Below are 20,915 nucleotides of genomic sequence, written 5' to 3' on the forward strand. Positions count from 1 at the left end.
TAAGTATTTTCGGTTTTGATGAGAGATAAAGAGAGGATTTTATTTCTCTAGAAAACTTATATTTTGGATGAGTTGAATGAATGAATATAATCTAAAACATTTTAGAGTATTATTAGGTAAAATTATAAGAAAAACAATGATGAATTGTTCTTCTCCAAAACCGTGTAAGAGAGGACATAAAGGGAGCCAATGCATGAAGAAATTGTTCTTCACAAGGAACAATAGGTATGCAAGGCTAGGGTTGCCTTTAATCATTGTGTTTTCCCACTAATTATAAACAACATATAATTAGCTTAAGTCCCTCTATTTTTCGGCCCATTTGGTAATATGGAATCCATATTATTTTTGTCAATTGTCTATATGTTACATGTCATATGTCACATATATTTGTTATGTATTTTTAACATATTAAAAATCAACGTATTAATAAAAATACGTCACATACAAAATCGACTTAGTAATCTCATAATTACTTGTACCAAAAATATTTTACCATTTATAAATTACAACATATTGTATTTATAACAATTCATTCAAATTTAATTGTTACATTAAACAATTTATTTCATCCGAGTAATTATACAATTTAATTACTCGGACCGTATCTTATTTAATCACATTTCAATATGATACGTAAATTTTACTTCCAAAATCGTCCGTCAATTTTCAAGTAATTTAATTAACTCGTAACATTATACGATTAATTAAATAATCAATTAAGAGGGTTGCCCTTTAGGTATGACCTAGGGGGTCAACTGATCACCACCGTCACACGACAGTAATGTCAAACTCTAGTAAGCCAATCATTACCGATATATGTTGACCAGTTGACAGTAACAAAATTACTTCCCAATTGTATTCATTTTAATGAGACTTAAACATGTGATCATCATGATCAACAGTCGTGATCGCATTATTGTCGGAGGACACATATTCCAACACTAAGATGGCACAGTTTCAGATTAACTTTGATTTGTGTTACTACGACCTTCGTAAATGGGGTCAAATGGGCATATTTTGGGTTATGATGGCTGTGGCTAGTCGAAGGGAATAAGTGCGATAGGAATTGTCCACCCCCTTGTCAGGGTTATAACAATATCTCAGGGCCACTCGAGGAGTAATGAACTGAAAATGCGTGGCCACGCTCGGAATGTATCTATGATAGATAAATCCGGTCAATCAGTTATTCTCCAGATCGAGGAAACCACTCTCGATATGATCACTTGCAAGTACGACCTGAAAGACACCTTGCATTGAGTGGGAGATAGTAATAGGACAAGAGAATTGGTGACGCACACTTGTCGAGGACAAGTGGGAGATTGTTGGGAAATGTGTCCTCAACAATAGTGCGATCACATGATTTAAATATCATTATTAAATCTCATTTTAAGAATACATGTGGGATGTAATATTTTACAAGTCAACTGGTCCACACATATCGGTAATGATTGGTTGACTAGAGTTTGACATTATTGTCGTGCGACGGTGGTGATCAGTTGATCCCCTTAGGTCATACCTATAGGGAAATACTCTTAATTGATTATTTAATTAATCGTATACTGATACGAGTTAATTAAATTGCTTAAAATTGACGAATGATTTTGTGAGTATAATTTACGTATCTTATTGTAAATATGATTAAATAAGACGCGGTCTAAGTAATCGAATTATTTTATTACTTGGATGAAATTATTGTTTACAGAAACAATTGAAACGGAATGAATAAATTATTATAAATACAGAATGTTGTAGTTTATAATTTGGAAACCATTTTGGTACAAGTAATTATGAATTACTAGTCGATTTTGTATATGACATATTTTATGAGTATGTTGATTTTTAATATGTTCAAAATACATTACAATTTCATATGTCAAGTAACATGTCACATATGTTACAATTGACAAATGACAAAATAAAATGGACCATCCATTTTATTTTGTATGTACCGAAATTATAAGGAGTTAGTGGAATAAAATTGTGTTAATTGTTTAGTGGTAGACACAATGATAAAAGCTAACTAGTAGGCTTGCATGCCTAGTCTCTTGTGAAGAGCAAAGATGAAAGCTATTGGGCAACCTACCCAAGGCCAAAATTTCGGCCAAAATGAAAAGGAAAGAAAGAGTTTTCTTCTTCCTAATCAATTCATTCATACATGAAAATAATTTTCTAGTGTGAGAAAATTAATATACTCTCTAAATATTATGAAATCTAGAGAAATAAAACTCACAAATATTACCACCTCTTGACCGAAATTTCAAGAGTGAAAATACAATTTATATTGTATCAATTTTATTGTAAAACCATTATTATTACTAGATCTAAATAGTATTGGTTTATTAAGATGTATTCCTTGGGTATATGCTTTTGGGAGGGATTCTACACTTGAATCCTTGTTCTTCCATTTGGTAAGCTCAAGAACAAAAGAAAAGGAGATTTCTTTTGTGCCCATTAGAACCGAAATCACAATGTAAGGATGATTTCTTCTCTATTATATTATTTGTTTGCATGCATAAAATCCGTATTTAATTTTATGACAAATTAATTTTGACATATAAGAGTATGTTAGTATGTATATGAATCTACATTTCCTTCAGGTAACACCCTTCTTTATCTGAGGAGTCCTAGTCCAGGCCCTTAAATAAATGGGGGTGTTACATATATATATATAGATTTAGGATCCGGTGAGAACGATCATTCAGTGAGAACGGTGAGAACGACCTACAACTATTAGATTAAAAAAAACTCACGGCTGAGATCCCAATTCCCAATCATAACTAATAACGACCTACACAATTACTACTCACGCGTTTTTTCACTTTTCATTTTTTCCCCAATTAAAATTCCAGCCATGAAAGACATTCATCCCACCTCAATTGACAGTGAACAACACGAGCAACCACCAACAAACGGCGACTAGCACGGACGACCACCACCACCGCCAACAGACGACGCCGACGACACAACCACCACCACCATACGCCGACGACCACTCCTGTCCCTGTCTCTTTATCTTAATCGCCAGAAACATCCCGTCTTGTAAGTTGAGATACGATGTCATCGCTCTTTATGCCGCCGAAAACAACCTATTTCAATGTAACTACTCTATTTTTTGATGTATCTACACACTATTTTAATGTATCTAACATAGATACACAAAATTACTTACTAGGTACACTAAAATAGCTTTGAGATACATCAATATAGAATACAGATACATCAATTTTGTGTAGTGAAAACTGGCAATCTGGTCGAGAAGCTTCAAATACAAGGAGCCGTAGCTAGGAGGAAGACGATGAGGGGACACATAGCGAGTCAACCGATTACGGCGATGCGATTTTATCTGCTTTGCCACCATCATCAACAACTTTACTCAACAACTCTACCTCTTAATCATCATTATCGTGCATCGACTTCGACAACACTACTGACGACATTGTTGAGGGTTTAGGGATTTAGAGCTGAAGAAACTAATGTAAATTGATGAAATGGTATGATTATTAAGTGTAATTATTAATTAATGGAATTGGTAAAGAAAATGAGGAGTGTGATCAGAAATTCAACGATCGCAACTGTGGTGATCCATAGCTATGGTGGTCGCCGCCGTCTGTTACCTCAACTGTGGTGATCCGTAGTTATGGTTCGTCGGAGATGGTGGTAGCGTAATGCGCGAAAAAGGAAAGAAAGATTTAGGTCGATTAAAATGGTTGTCAATATTGCCGGTGGAGGTCGTGATCGGCGGTGGTGTGTCCGGTGAAGTCGACAAGCGGTGGGATTTGGTGTGTGGGTGTTGGGTTTCACGAGTGAGGAGAGAGAACATGGAAAGGGGTTGTTTTTGGTCCTATGGTGAGATTTGGGTTTAGATCACGTGATGGAGTGTTGGATATTTAATTAGTCACCGTTCTCACCGAGTGGTCGTTCTCACCGGATCCCACCTCTCTCTCTCTCTCTCTCTCTCTCTCTATATATATATATATATATATATATATATATATATAGATTTAGGATTGGGTGAGAACGATCATTGGTGAGAACGGTGAGAACAACCCTCCTCCCTTGGGTGATCATAAAATAAAAGGCTCGGATCACACCCACAACTCACCCCACATCTCTCATCTCCATCCTCACAATCACAACTACATTGGCAGCACTGCTTACAACCACGACAAAAGGCAACCGTCACCGGCAACCACCACAGCCAAATGTCGCCGACAACCACCATAGCCAACGCCGGGGACACCAGCACCCACACATAAAATCACCAAAAATGCTATTGGCTACCTCAAACGACTCCGACGATATCACGAGGTAGCTTGGACAACCCTAACTATTGTTATTAAGAGATGAAACTTCGACATTATCATAATTGTCGGTACCAGCTGTACTCCTTGAAGAGAACGTCAATTCAAGTTCCGAAGATGATTCATCGCACTCATGATCATCATCAGCAAGAACACAGGTGATGTAATATTCACGGGAATTACTCGAATTAAATTACGGCGATTTATGCTCGATTGTCACCGTGGTATTGGCCTGCGAGTATTGCGTCCCCGACAACGAGAGGATGCCTTTTTTGTTTGACTTAGCTTTCGCCGCCAGCGACAATGGTGGAGCATGACTCGACCCATGTCCACTCAAATATTGATTCCTGCTGGCTGCTGCTTGTCAAATTTGTACGGAATGATGTCATATTGTTGAGTAAAACTATGGATTCGAGCATCGTATAAAAGAGATCGTCGCAGTTGATCGAGATAGAGTTGATGATTGAATATGATGATAAATAATGAATGCTGATCTATGCTTAGTAAGTTGGTGGTGATGATATTTTAGGTTGGCAGAAATTTTGACCCATCTGTACTGAGTTTTTTTTTTTATTGTATTCATCAAATTCTACGCATTGTGCATGTATTGATTTTTGTGTGTTGAAAATGAGATTAATGTTATGTAAAACGTCCAAATTTAAGTGTACCTATTAATCCTTAAAAAAAACGAAAATTGTACCTACTAATCTTTGTTTTAGTTACATTAAAAGTATTATTAGATGCATAAATTATTAAATCATTTAAATTTATTGTAAGTGGTAAAGAAACGTACCTAGGAAGGAAAAAAATGTATCTACATTGTTATGAAATGTGTCTAGAATTCGTGTAGAAAAGCGTACCTACTTTAGTTAAAAGTGTATATGAGATTTGGTAAAAAAATAGTATCTACATTCTTAAAATGCGTATATAGAATTTTGATAAAAAGTGTACCTATTTTAGTTAAAAGTGTATATGAGATTTGGTAAAAAAAAAAAATATATCTACATTATAGAATTTTGGTAAAAAGTGTACCTACTTTAGTTACAAGTGTATATGAGATTTGGTGAAAAAAAAAAAGTGTATCTACATTCTTAAAATGCGTATATAGAATTTTGGTAAAAAGTGTATATGAGATTTGGTAAAAAAAAAAAAAAAAAAAGTGTATCTACATTCTTAAAATGCGTTATATAGAATTTTGGTAAAAAAGTGTACCTACTTTAGTTAAAAGTGTATTGGTAAAAAAAAAAGTGCACCTTTTATACATATTCTAATGTATCTAGTGCGTTCTCACCGAATGGTCGTTCTCACCGGATCCCACCTCTATATATAGTCAAGATCCGGTGAGAACGACTATTCGGTGAGAATAGTAAGAACGATATTTATAATCAAACTTCACGCGCGTCCTTGTTCTCACAAGTCAACTAATGTGACTCTTAATTGCGCATATTTAGTCCCCTAATTGAACCTATTTTGCATACCAAAATAGCGTTTCATGGCCATTTTATCCGTCAATTCCTTCCTATTTTGCTTTCCTAATGCATTTTATATGTCTTATAGTAAAAGAGATAATGAGGCGGAATTCCCGTCATTCGCGCATATTTGGAAGCTTGTTGACGATCTTGGATGGACTAGTATGAAGAGGAGGCAAGAATGATGACCAAGGATGTAGGAATATAGAGTATATAGAAGGATCATAGGCTTAAAAGCAAGAAAAAGGGAAACAACAGCTCAACCCGCTCAGGTCAAGCTCAAGTAGAGCGAGTTACAGCTCAACCCGCTCGGGACAATCTCAACCCGCTCGGGTTGAGGCTCAGGATGCGCGTTTTTCTTTCGGGACGAGCAGATTCCTTTACAGGACCAAGCGTGCTTCAGGCTAGGACGCGCGGATTTCCTCGGGAGTTACTACATGATCCGCGCATGTCCCTCGGGACTTGCAAAGCTCCATTCAACACTTAAGAATGTTATTTACTAATCTACCCTTTCTTAACCTAATGATGTACCACTATATATACTCCATTTGTAATAATTAAGAGACTAAGCTTCGTTAGATTAGATTAAGCCTTCATTAGGAGTAGATTAAAATAGATTAGTCTTTAATCTTTCCACAAATTACACATTAATCTTTCCTCAATAATTTCTCATACAATCTTAGATTTAGCTTGGTACTTGAAGAATTCTTGGGTTTGTATTGGGGAATTGACAACTCTCCACCATTAATCAAAGGGTTTCTTCTATTGTTCTTCCATTTCCTTTGTTTAATTCAAGTTGTTTACATTTGGATCTCTTGGGTATGTATTTGAAGATTAAGTGACAAGTCTTCATCTTTATTCAAGGATTCTTCTTTATTTATGTTAATCTTTACTCTCCAAGTTGGTAACATTCTTAATCCCTTTTTATCTACTTGTTAATCTCTTGTTTATTATCTTGCTTAATCATCATGTTCACTTGTGTTGTGATGTTTGACACCATTGCTAGCATAATAATCATGATGAATAGTGAGTAGTCTTTTAGCTAGGATTAGTGAGGGATCAGGGGAACTATAATTTGGGGGTAGATCCATACTTAATTTAATATGTTATCTTATGATTGCTTGTTGTAATGTCAACCTATGCACATGTTATGTTTGATGAAATGCTAGACTATGAAACCTTGCATTTTTTACCCATCTCTTATCTATTCAACAAGACTTGTAAGATATAAACCAACTCTAGTCTTGTTAGACCATGCATAGAAGTGAATAGGAAGAAAGTAAGTCGACTTGTAGGTGTTGTACAGTCTAGACGATTCGGATCCGGGACCCAAATCTTCTTATGTACCGTAAGGCATAAACTAACTCGGTTTCTCTACAACAATAATTGCTTGCAACTATATAAACATGTTTGTATGTTTACCACCATGAATCCCCTATGAAACCATGACATCCTAGTGCTTTTAATCATTTGTTTACATCCTTTCATTTGTTGCTTGCATTGCCTTTTTATTGCTTTCATTAGTTTAGAATCAATCAATTCCAATCAGTTGTGACAACCTTAAGTGCAACCATAATTAGATTGAACAATTTGAGTACCCCCGTCCTGTGGATCGACCCCGACTTGCTTGCTATGCTAGTAGTTGGGTATAAATGTGTTTGAGGTCGTACAACGACACGCTCCACCAAAAATGGCGCCGTTGCCGGGGACGGTGTTGTGTATTTGAATCGTTCTTTTGTCTAGTTTTAGTTGTGCTTCTTCTTCTTAAATTTTATTGTACTTGTTCTAGTTCATATGTTTATCATGTCTACATTCACTTTTTGGCAATATGAAAATGAGTCTTTTGATAAATATATTGCAAGATTTGAAGATTATATGACTCATGCTGGCATCATGGTTTTACTCTTTCAAATTATGAAGCATGTTGTATTGTTTATAATGGCATGAACCTTGAAACCCGCAACTTGGTATTTCACTTGAGTGGTGGTAGGATATGTGAGATGAGTTGTAAGGAATTTTGGGAATTTGTTGAGTTCATGACCATCCATTGTCTTAAGCAAATTGTATATGATATCTTTGAAAGTGCCAAGGAAGTTATGGAAGCGATAAAAACCACATTTCAAAAATTCATTGAGGAAAACTATGATGAAAATGAGATTTGTGAGAATGAGACACCTTCCTACAACCTTGAGCCAATCCACTATGTTCACAAATTTGCCCCTCCTTGGGAAGATGGAGTGCTAGATGAAGAGAGTGATGATGAGGAGGAGTACATTCTTGATTGTGAAACCAATGCTTGTATGCCATCACCTTACTCTTCTTGTGTAACAATGAACCCAACTTCCATGAAATTTGATGTTAATGGGCAAGTTGAGAGTGAGATGGATATAAGCTTGAGTGAAAACTCACCCTTTGAGGATGACATATTAGAGGGAGATAATTGTGTTGAACTTGGTAAGCCTTGTTACGACAACCCATTTGATCATGGACCTCGTTGGGATGAAGAATATGAGGACATTTGGGAACCTCAAATAGACACCCTTGAAATCACCTTAGATGATAATGAGAGTACTTGCATTAAATGTGGTGATTTTGACTATTTGGAGGACGAGTTGAGTGAATTGCCAACCAACTACCCATTTCATGTTCCTACCATCCATCACATCTCTTATAATTTTTGTCATAACATTCTTCACATGTTTGTTCGGTCTATTACTTGGGCATTATCTCATTGCATAATCTTATGTTGTTATCCATGCTTATTTATATCTCATTCCCAAGAATTTGAACGACTTCTACGTGCTTTGAGTGCTAGTAATAATCTTCCATGAAATTGTTTATTGATAATCTTTGGTTTGATGGAGTTCCTCAATAACCATTAACTTGTATATATTCATTTAGTGTAATTTTGCATACGATGATCTATGGTGGTCCTTCTTAGAATACTATGACCTATGGATTAACTAAGAATATCACCAACTATTGTACCACTTCTCTTAAAACAGAATCCCCCTTTATTTTACCTGATGCAGCAGGTAACCATGACATGGGGCCTTTTTTTTGTTTATTTAAAACTTCATCCCCTCCCTTTACATCTCCATTACATCGGTCCCACTTTTGACCCTTTCTAATTTTTTTCATCTTCCTCCTCAATACCTGCAACTTCCCCCTCCCTCCTTTCTCCTTAATTTTTCCTCCATTTTCATATTCATTTATTAACTTTAGCCTTAATAGTTAATCAATAATCTCAAGTAAGATATCATTTAAATCAATAATAAGCTACTACCCAAGAACCCTCATCAACAAAAACAAATAAGGTATCCTCCATTTATATCTAAGTTTTATACCTCACAAAATTCATATAAGTAACCGGTAATGGTCTTTCTCACTATATCACCACCACCACCACCATTGTTCACGACCACCTATCTCGAATTCACGACCCCTATGCATCCATTCTGACAGCCATAATAACACCGCCATTCCACAATCACCCAGAATCTGAAGTAAAATTTACCCCCAAATTAAAATGGGGATTTAGGGTTTTTAAAAATTACCACTGTTATTGGTGGAGGAGCACGGCGGTTCAAGGCGGCAATAGCTGAAGTGGCAGATATGAGGAGAAGGATTGGTGGCGATGGGTGGTTTTCGTGACCTTGCTTGATGCGCATTGGTACTTGGTGCAAGTTGGTGCGTGGAGTTGGGTGTACGGAAGCAGCTATGGTGGGTTTCTTAGCTATTTGTATTTAATGGTTGAAGAAGGTGATACGAGATGTGTGTTTGTATTTAATTAAGATCAGGCAAAAGTTCAGTATAAATCAAACTTAAGAAAAGGAGGAGTAATAAGGTAAGGTAAAGGAAATGGAAGGAAGGAAGCTGGTTAATAAGTGTGTTTAAAACAAAGGCAGCCTGTCATTCCGGTTGCCCTTCCACGTATTGTAATATGAGGGGAATGGTGTCGTACTTGGTAGTATTCTTAGTTAAATTATAGGTTATAGTATTTTGAGAAGGGCACCCATAGGTTGTAGTATTCCCATTAAATAACCCTTATATTTATGAGAGGAAATATGTATCTTATTGTAATGTGATTAAATAAGATTCGATTTAGTGGATTTATATATTAATTCACTAAATTATGTTGAGGTTTTATAAATATTTCGAGGTAGAGGTAATTAGTTATTAATATTTACAAGAGGTTGTAAATTTAACTAACTAGCCATTATGAGACCCATTATATGTTGATATAATGGTAAAATATTACTCAATAGGTTGAGTGAATATATGTTTATTAATTTGTCACATAATTGTTGTATGATCAAATTAATATTTAATTATGTAAGATAATTAAACATAAGACTTATAAGCATTTGTGGGACAAATATTATAAGACAAAAATGGACCATAATAACTCATGTGTACCGTCCAAATAGAAGGATGGTTGAGTTTTATAGTTTTGTCATTTAGTTGTTGGAAAGATGCTCCAACATCTTATGACATACTTTATACTCTAAGCCTACTACCCTACACCATATAGCATGTGATTTTTGAGAAGAGAAAAATGCTCTTAAAAGAGCAAAGTGGCCGGACCACTTGAGGTATATAGGACACTTTGTTGTTCTTATTTTTCCACTCACTTGTTCTCTAAAATGCACACATCTTCATCACATGCAAAACCTCTCACATTCATAGTTTTCCTTCTAAAAACTTGAGAAGTTTCAATCCAAATTGTTCATAAATACTACTAATATTATTAATGTAATATATGAGTATTAATAGTCAATTTTAAGGTAGATTACTAAATAAATATCTAGCTAATATTATTTAGTAGTGATAAGGGCTAATCTTGGGTTCAACCAAAAGGAGGGCTCCTAATATAGAGTCTTGGAGGATCATCCTAATACTCATCATAGCTCAAGAATAAGTGAAGGTAGGAGACCTTACTTGTGCCCAAAAATCCGAAAATAACAATGTAAGAATCATTGTTTTCTCATTACATACCTTATTTAGTTATGCATGCACTAGATCTAAGGAATAATTAATATGTTAACACTAGTAGAAAAATATTTTTTTGCGGCTCTCTATTTGAGGCGTTTTAGACGAATAGCAGCAAACAACTTTTTTTAAAAAAAAATTATACTACTATGTGTGGCGTCTTTTAGGGAAAAACGCCTCAAATAACTTATATGCGGCGTCCAAAGTGAAAAACGCAGCAAATAGAAATAATTATTTAGAAAATGAAATAAAGTCACTCACTTACTCAACAGTCACCACCACATATCTGGCCATATCACTTTACATCTTCTATTTCCCTCTAGAAAAGACAGACGCCTCTCACTCATAACTCCCTCACCACCATCGCGCCATCTAGCTTGCCGGAAAACGCTTGTAATCGTTGATATTTGTGCATTAGGTACGTAAAATTCAGTGTTATGGTATAATTTTTCAATTAGTTGCAGTGTTAATTTTTAGGGATTAGGTTTGTTTTGGATTAGTTATCATTTGTTAGGGTTTATGTTTAATATCGATTAATTAGAGTATGATTCTAGGAAATACAATTTGATTAATTGCTAGGGTTTATGTTTGTTCTGGATGTAATTATCTGTTGTTAGGGTTTTTGTTTATTGTCGATTAAGTAGAAAAGTTTAGCAATATTTGCTTAGATCTGACAAATATCTGGGTGGTTGTGAGGGATGTAGGCAATCGGTTATTGGCTTGGGACTACAAGTAGGGAGAAAGAGGAGGATGGGGAAGAATAACGAGAATATTACTCCACTAGTATAATAACGAAAAGATGGTGTACACTAACGTCATAAGAGAATAGCATAAAAGACGAAAAATTTACATGAAAACTTCGTTTCAATACGTAAGGGGTAAGGACTTCTTTACTCTGAATTATTACCTTCATTGCTACACGCCTTATACATGTATAAATTTAATATTAAACCCCAGCCTGTAGCGAAGTTATATCTAACGATAAAGAGAAAACAATGGTTAAATAGAGGTACTTTATATTGTGTAAGGCTGTTCCAGGTTATGGAATAGTATAAATTAGACAATCTTTGTATCATTTTAGCAGGAAAGTAGGATGTTCAGACATTGAGGAAGGTAAGAGAAGGAAAAAGAGAGTACCATAAATAAATTAGCGTTTCTTGTTTGATTTTGCTAATAGATGGAGGTTGCAGTTTATAGGTGACCGCAAGGCCCGTCAGCATGGGTTGAGCAGATTTGGCTAGTTTTCGGGAGTTCCAGCCAGTATTCCAAAACAACAAGTACTTGGGGACTCGATGAGATCTTCATTGGTTAATTTTGGTTCATGAATATGCAGGTACCACTTTATTTCGCAGATGTGCTAAGTTCATTCAATAATTGAAGAGAAGGATGTATGTTTATACACTTCACTATCCTAATCTTTTTCTTGTGGCAGCTGTGAGGTACTCATACTAGTCCACCTCGTTTCAGGTTTTCCAATATGTTATGAGGTGTCTTACTTTAACTATAACTTAATGAAGCAAACACTAACACTCCAGGGCTACTCTATTTTTTTTACAGGCTACACTTAATAGTTCATCGCTAAATTCTGTGTACTGTTATTTGTGTGTGTATGGGTTATGGATGAGTGGCTGACTTGGTAGTTTGCGGCTCTCTATTTGTAAATTGGTAGGTATCTTATATCGTTTAGTAGCAAAGACATGAAATTTATTTTTCGCACATCCTGTTATAATTGGCAATTGTGTGCGAGATATTTTTCTAAAACCATGTGTATATGTTGTTGTACATGGGTGATTTTTTAGGTTTACTTGGTGATCTTTGTTTTGAGCACGAGTCATGGTCTGAATGGCTAATGAGAGGTCTCTGCTTGTTCCAAGCTGCCTTTGTCCTATTTGAACGTATGCATTTCTGTATTTTTTTGTTTAAGCAAGGAAGAGAGATCATTTTTTATGAAAGCCCTTTTGCTACTTGATGACAAATTGGTGGCCTTTTGGGTATAGTGAGATGCTATAATAAAGGAAAAGCTTCATCTATTCCTATTATATTTTATACTACTGGTCTTATAATTCCATTAAGATTAATGATTCATTCTAATTTCGTATATAACCGAGTTATTTTTTGTAACAGATATTGAGCACTAGCAGTCTCTTTGAGTCCTCATTTGAATCGAGAATCAATCAACCGAAGTTGTGGACTCTAACTCGAGATATAAAGGTTTGAGTAACAACGGGTCATCTATGAATTGTTCAGTTTTTTCTCAGGTACTAGCAGCCACTTAAAAGCCCCATATCTCCTAAATCATTTTTGAGTGATTGTGCCATGATACATCAAATCGTAGTGTTCTTATTGAAACAATACAAAAACATTACTACATGGTTTGAGAAATATTCCACGTTGAGGGTCCACCTAAATTAATTGTTTTTCCCTTTTGTTTCTTCTCTTATGACATTTCTTGGGCATTTGTTTATTGCCTAAGAGGCTAAGATCATACGTAACTTGTAGGCTTTCGAATGCGTGATGTTCCCAAAACGGTCCTTGTAAAATAATGAGTTCTTAGTGTGTCCTTGTAAAATTTAAACCAATAACCTACTTTGCCAGCAACAGCTCATTGTCCATTTGTGGTAATTTTTTGCATTTAGCTTCTCATGCTGATAGTGCCCAACTTTTACGTGCTCTTGGCGTGATTTATAAATTTCGACCTTCTGGCCACTGGCCAGTGTGCATATTAGTCTCTCCCCTTGCTCCTCTGATTATCCTTTTAATAGGATGGTAGCTTAATGATCTGATTATCCCTCTTGTGGTGGTGTCTTTGAAACTCCATGTCCATACAAATGCATTTCAGACAGATCATATTCCACATTGTTTTACAGTTCTTGAAGAGTTAATTTTTATAGTTGGTGGACCTTGGTTTCCAATGATGTTAAGAATATGGAATTGAAATGATACATAGAAGTCATTATCTTCAAATAGTTAATATGAAGTGTATTTTAGTGTCCTTATAATTAGTTTTAGTATTGTATATTGGTACGTGTTTTATTTCTATTTGATGTATGAATTTAGAATATTTACTAAAATCGTGTAAGATTGTCTTGTGTATATTTGAGAGTTAGAATATTTGAATCATTTGTCTGGCCTTATAACAGCAAACCAAAAAAAAAAGTTTTTTTTTTTTTTTTTGCTATTTGCGGCGTTTTTTTCAAAAAAACGCCGCAAATAGCGCTATTTATTTGCGGCGTTTTTAAAACGCCGCAAATAACTTTGCTATTTGCGGCCCCCTTATTTGCTGCTACATCAAAAACGCCGCAAAAAGCCCCTTTTTTGGAGCCGCAAATAAATATTTTTGTACTAGTGTAATTAGTTCATCATTAGAGGAATCTAATAATAGGTATATGAACCTTACAGTCTGATCTTGGTCCGCTTCATCACTTTCTCGGCATTTAGATAACCAATAAATCGTCTGGTCTTTTCTTGTCGGAGCAACAATATGCTCGTGATATATTAAGCCGTGCGAACATGTCCAACTGTAATCCGGTCGCCACACCATTTGACCCCGGGGCCAAACTCAATTCCACAACTGGCTCCTTGCTACCAGATTCCACTTTATATCGCCGCTTGGCCGGAGCATTACAATATCTATCCATCACTCGTCCTGACATCACTTATGTTGTCTAACAGGTCTGCCTATTCATGCATGCCCCTCGCGAGCCTCATTTTAATTTTCTAAAATGCATCCTGCGTTACATTAAAGGTACTCTAGAGCTTGGCCTTGCTGTTTCAAAAAATAAATCCCATGTGTAGCTTATTCCGATGCGGATTGGGCCGGATGCCCTGAAACCCGTTGCTCTACTTCCGGCACAGTGTTTTTCTTGGCGACAACTTGGTCTCTTGGTCCTCCAAACTCCAACCGACCATATCTCGATCCAGTGCCGAAGCAGAATATCGTGGTGTCTCGAATGCAGTCGCTGAAACGAGCTGCCTGCAGAATTTATTACTTGAACTTCACGTCCCTGTAACCCATGCTACGTTGGTCTATTGTGACAACATCTCTGCCGTCTATTTTTCCGGCAATTTGGTTCAGCACCAGCGCACTAAGCACGTCGAGCTTGACATTCATTTCGTACGTGAAATTGTTTAACTTGGAACGGTCCGTATTCTTCATGTTCCCGTTGAGTACCAATATGCTAATATATTCACCAAGGGACTTCCTCGCCATCTCTTCACACTATTTTGTTCCAGCCTGAGTGTCCGCTCTCCTCCCGCTACGACTGCGGGGGGTGTATTAGTAAATATTCTGTAAATACTTAGTTACCTAGTTATTAGGAAATAGTATCATAGTGCATCCCTTGTATTATGGTAACCATATTGTACATTGCCTATAAATAATAATGATCACACAATCACCCAATTAGGGGATTATTCAATCTTACACTTCTTGACTCATTTTTTCGCACTACAAGCTTGGGAAACCAAGTTTTGTGATGCCTCCATGTGTTTGGAATGCCTTGAGGTAGGGTCCCGACTTATGGAGGTATTACAAATGGTCAAAATGTTTATCATAAAAATGATTTGAAAGGGTAATAACCGTTTTAAGAAAAGAAGGAAAAAAAATAAAATAAAACATGAGGAATTATGAACTCAAACACATTGAGTTCTGACCTAAGAGGCCTTATGAGGCGCGAGCCCCTAGGCGAGGCAATAAGCCTTTGTCTGAGACCAAAACTCGGTTTTGGCTTGATCTTTCCAAGTTTTGAATCGTGTTATGCATGTTTTATGATGTTAAAGTCACAAAAACAGTACAAAGAACATGAAATAAGAGGATTAATTGCACCCTCATAATTACATGCTCGGTTGCTTGACTGGAAATCAATAAAGTGTAAAACTTGTGAGTCGGAAAGCCCGATTTGAAAAACTGTTTTGTAAATATGGAGTGTTGCTTTGCTTTAGTGTGGGTGTAGTTGGTCAAAGGTAAGTCAAGTGTTTTTAATGCACGATGACGGTACTAAACAATGTGTAAGGCTCGTGTTTTCAATCAGTAGGTCGAAAACACGTGTCGATTTTTGACTTTAGAAGTCGAGGTCTAGAATTTTAAGGGATAAAGAAGGGGCAGACTCTCGCGTGGTTGTAAATGGTGGTGCTTGGGGGGTATTTATAGAGGAATGTGTGGTGTTGTGAATTTTGGGCAACGTGGCCATACTGGCCACCCATTGAGGCGCGAGTATGTGGGCGACACAAGGGGCTGTCTTGCCCCTTTCGCAAATTTAGAATTTGTGTTTTGTTCTATCCTAGGTTTTGTTAGGATGTATTTTATGGTTGATTATGTTTGCGTAGCCGTGTAAGCTTGTGTTTGGGTGTTATTTAGGGTGGGTACTAGTATTTTTGAAATATTTTTACATGTTTTTCATTTTTGAAAACGGTTTTTGAGCTTCACGACACACAGTTATACAAACTGTCAATCAAACGCAGCGGTTACAGAAACATGTAGTAGTCCGATAATCATCGGGTGTTTGTTGGCAATAGGTTACTACAACAATAATACATATATAATCCGATATTACAACTATCTAATTACACAAATACCCATTTAAAACACCCAAATGACAAAACCCCCAATTTTCCCCAAATTCTAGGGTTTGGGTAAAAATAAAAGAGATTAAAAGAATAAATAAAAACTCACATGATGAAAAAGGCAAAGAGAAGATGAAGGGTGACGTTAAATCTTTGAATACAAGGTTGAATCTTCTCAAAAGATGAAAGGAATGTTCTAGTGTAATACTCCGTATTTAATAATTGAGTTTTTCTAAAATGTGCCCTAATGGCACATGTTAGTAACCTTGATATGGTAAGATTAACAATATATTCTCACTAATTATGGTAACAATGAGTTTATAGTTGAATATCTCATGAGAATATGTTGTCAATCTTATCATATTAAGGTTATTAACATGTGCCCTAAGAAAAACCCTTAATAATTATATAATAATAATAATATTTCATTATATTTAGCGAGTTATGTTGAGACGGAATAATATAATAATATAATATTAATAAGCCACATGTACATATACCCCCCTTATCCACCCATACTACCTTATCCCATTTCATTTACATTTCCCACCACACAAAGTTAGAGAGAATCCTAGAGAGAAAGAAGAGAGAAAAGAGAAGAAAAGGAAGATCGCCTTTTGTCCCTCCGCCTTGAGATCGTAAGGTAAACCGTTTTATACTAGCCTTTATGTTATTATTTTTATACCGTTGACTCGTATCGACCTTGACCCACCTCTGACCCGCCTTTGACCACCATAGGAGCTTCCGTTGACCGAGTAGAAAAAAAAGGGGTTTTAAGGGGTTTTGTGTCGCGGATTAGGGCTGTGTTTTTGTGAGGGTTTCGGGTCGGTTTGGGTCTTATTCTGGGCAGATCTAGGTTGAGGAAAGAGAGGGGAGTAGAGTGGTGGTTGTGGGTGGTCGTGAGGGTGGCCGGAGGTGGCAGTTTTATAGGAAGAAAGGAGGGATGTCGGGTTTGTTGTTGTTGCGTTGTTGTTTGTTGTTGCTGCTGCTGTGTTGCTGCCGGTGCTTGCCTCGTCGTGGTGGGTGACCACTGCACCCACCATGGTCAGGGACGGTGGCTGTCGCCGACGAGGGTGACTGTTTTGGGGTTGGTTGTGGGTTGTGTGTGTGTGTGTTTGGTTGTTGCGGGTGGTGGTGTTGGTGTCGAGGGTTGTCGTGGGTGCTGCTGCTGGTCGTGGCCACCGTGGCTAGTGGTGGTGGTCCACGGTGGCAGCGGAGGTGGTGGTGGTGGTTGAGTTTGAGTCGGGTTTTGGGTAGTGTATAAAACAGGTTTATTTAGTCGTATTTGTATAAATAGAATAGTATATTTATACATATTTTTATACGTATTAGATTGGTATATTTATACGTATTTGTACTATTATCGTATTTTAGGAAATGGGTTTTGTGAGACGGTTTTACGAGACAGGACTAGCTTGTGTGACAGATTGCTTATGCGGATTTGCTGTGTGGTAGGTTTATCCTACTCAGTTTTCATTGTCGTATTTGTTTATAAAATGAGTCTTTTGTCATTTAATTGCATCGATTGGGTCGTATTGCATGTTGTTGGTCATGACGACTCGACGAGTCGAGATTTGAGGAAATGGTATCCATGACATGTTTGGCATGTCATGGTGTATATGGCCTGTCATGCATTTCATATTGTGACGGTTCTGATTGTATATGTTGGAGGATTCGTGTTGTTGTTGTTTTGGAGATGTAAGACGGTTGGGAGATCGTCTTGCGCTTAAGTCACCTCTTGGAGCTTTCCACTCCAAGAGGGATGTACACATTAATGGCTTGAGTTACGAAGGGACTCGTGTGGTTGAGACACGACATCTGGCAGGGGATCCGGTTGCCTTCCGGACCCGGTATGTTTGGGCGTGTCCTGGTACCTGTTTATGGTTATCGGTATGTCTGGGCGTGTCCCGGTACCAGTGTGGTTGTCGGTATGTCTGGGCGTGTCCTGGTACCGTGGTGATGGTTGTTGATGGTGGTTCATTCATATCATAGTCATGTTGTATGTTCACACACTCGAGTCGTGTCACACTTTATTTATTTAAATGAAACTGACGTTTGTGTGTCTGTGTAATTGTCACCTATCTCTTTTGGGGTGGCCTGTATCGATTTATATAATATCATTTGGTCATATGGGGAGCAGGTTAAGTACAGGTTGTTTGGATAGCACGCGGGAGACGGGACGAGCTTGATGAGTCACGAGACGAGTCTAGTTGATTATAAGAGTATAATTGTCATGGGTTTTACTTTTATTCATTTGTTTATGTTTATGTAAATTATTAAACTTTACATTAATAAAATGTTCTTTGATTGAAGTTTTGAAACCCTACCTCGGAAAACCGAGATGGTAACGCTCCAATTATCTTGACCAGATAGTTGGGGTGTTACATCTAGAGAGGGTTTTAGGGTTCAAAGAGAGAGGCAAACATCTTTTATGGCCTTATATAGCACTCACCCAAAACACGGAATCGAATTCCACGTTTTCTGGGTTTGAACCGGATTACTCGGTCGAGTGCGCCAGCCACTCGGCCGAGTGCCACCTAATCAGACCTGGGTCAAAGCCAGAATACACACGGTTCACCACACTCAATGGAGTATGGACAACTTGATCGAGTACACTCCCTTACTCGCCCGAGTGCTTCCTAAAACTCAGAGGTATCACAACTTTATTTAGCTAATAACACCTAATTGACTCGACACTATTTGATACTATCAGCAATGTCGAGGGCTTCTTATTCTGGGTGAAATGACATGGCTGAAAATTGTGGATGTGGCGTCCTAGTGAGCCTAGTGAAATCATGAACACAAGAGAACAATTTCTGCCGAAATAAAATCTCAAAATTAGGGTATATGAAATCTAATAAATAATTAAATCACACAATCTAATAAACAATCAACTCAGAAAATCAATGAACATTCTGCAATTTGTACTACTAAATTAAAGGAAAATTAAGAATAAAGAGTAAAGAAGGAAAATAAACCTGAGAATGAATAGAAAATGTCGACAAATGACTTGTTCCAGGTAAATAAAGTTAAATGATGAAGGTGAATTTTGTTAGGTTAAATTTTTCGAATGAGTAGGTTAATTTGATAGAGTATGAATGATGAATAGAGTAATATAAATATGATTATGATTACAAGTGGTGATTTGCGTCAAATGAAGGTCATGACAGTCAAACTCCAACCCATTCGCTAAACTCCTCCTTAAAACCTGCCTAGAAATTTCCCTTTGCTTGTTGTGTTTCTCGTTTCTTGATTGCTTCTTGCTTCAGCAACATCATCATTCATCACCACCATCTCCCTTAGTTTTGAATCAAAATCAAACACTTTACAGATCTAAAGAGTATTACTTTCATTCATTCATTCAATCATTCATTTCATCATCAGCAGTCAGATCTACTACTACTACTACTACAACTAACAATAACAATGGCTAAATCAACAACAACAATCTTCATCATCACACATTTGCTCTTACTCCTCTATTTCTCCATCCCTACTCACTCCTCTCCATCTCCATCTCCATCTCCATCTCCATCACATTCGCCGCTCAAATCTCCATCTCCGTCTCCGTCACAATCTTCATCCCCATCTCCGTCACAATCTTCATCGCCATCTCCATCTCCATCTCCATCCTCGGCGGCGGACTCAAATACGCCGACTCCATCGCCGACGCCGGAGGCAGAAGCGGCAGATGTGGTTGTGGCAAAGCACGAGGAGACAAAAGATGAGAAAAAGGGAGGAATGAAGGTGGGTCAGAAAGCAGCAGTTGCCATCGGAATAGTGATTGGTGTGGTAGTTGTGGTTGTGGCGGGGTTGATATATAAGAAGAGACAGGTTAACATACGGCGCTCCAGGTACGGCTACAACGCCGGTAGTATCAGTATGGTATGACGAGTATTTGATTCAAGCTTTTTAGCACATGAGTTTCTTTTTTAAATTTGATGCTATACGCATACTCTTGTTATTTTTATTAATACACTATTCTATTCTATTCTATTCTATTCTATTCTACTCTGTATTTGTCAATTATTGATACTATGACAATTATTGAATTGAATTAAGGTCAATGTTCCTTCAAACTAGAGTCAATCGTGCTTATTAATTGAGTAAATGATTTTATTATTATTATTATAATTACTCCACCAACCGAATTCAACTCTAACAACTTATGCACTTCTAATTCAGTATCATTTATCAGATGGTCTGGGATTTTCTGGAGTCTCAGTTTCTGGTATCCCTACATACCTACCCCCAATGGGTATTTGCAATATAGATCATCATCAGTTTAAGTATGCCAGTTGACTGTAAATTATAAAAGACTAACCTTTTTAGTCATTTACGGTCTGGAAATTGTTTCCAGATGACCATAATGAAATTGTGTCAAGAATCGCCATTTGACGACTGTCATTTCACGGCAAAAATAGTGTACTAAGCTCACTCGGTCATTTAATGACCCATAGGCCATAACCAGTGAATAGCAAGTTTTTTGGTGTAGATTGCAAGTGATCATAAGTATGAGATACAACTATTTTGTGAATAAGCAAAAAAAAGTAAGTGTTGTATTGGTAGGAACCCCGTGTGGAGATAGAGT

At 36.9% G+C, this 20,915-nt stretch overlaps 1 protein-coding gene across 1 annotated transcript; it reads left to right on the forward strand.

Moving 5' to 3' along the window:
• Window positions 1-19,452: 19,452 nt before the first annotated feature.
• Window positions 19,453-20,403, forward strand: LOC141599950 (uncharacterized). Its single transcript, XM_074420097.1, has one exon. The coding sequence runs from the start codon at window positions 19,751-19,753 to the stop codon at window positions 20,213-20,215; it is 465 nt and encodes a 154-aa protein (XP_074276198.1). The 5' UTR covers window positions 19,453-19,750; the 3' UTR covers window positions 20,216-20,403.
• The last annotated feature ends 512 nt before the right edge of the window (window positions 20,404-20,915 follow it).

Source organism: Silene latifolia, chromosome 9 (assembly GCF_048544455.1).
Source record: "Silene latifolia isolate original U9 population chromosome 9, ASM4854445v1, whole genome shotgun sequence".
Lineage (NCBI taxonomy): Eukaryota > Viridiplantae > Streptophyta > Magnoliopsida > Caryophyllales > Caryophyllaceae > Silene > Silene latifolia.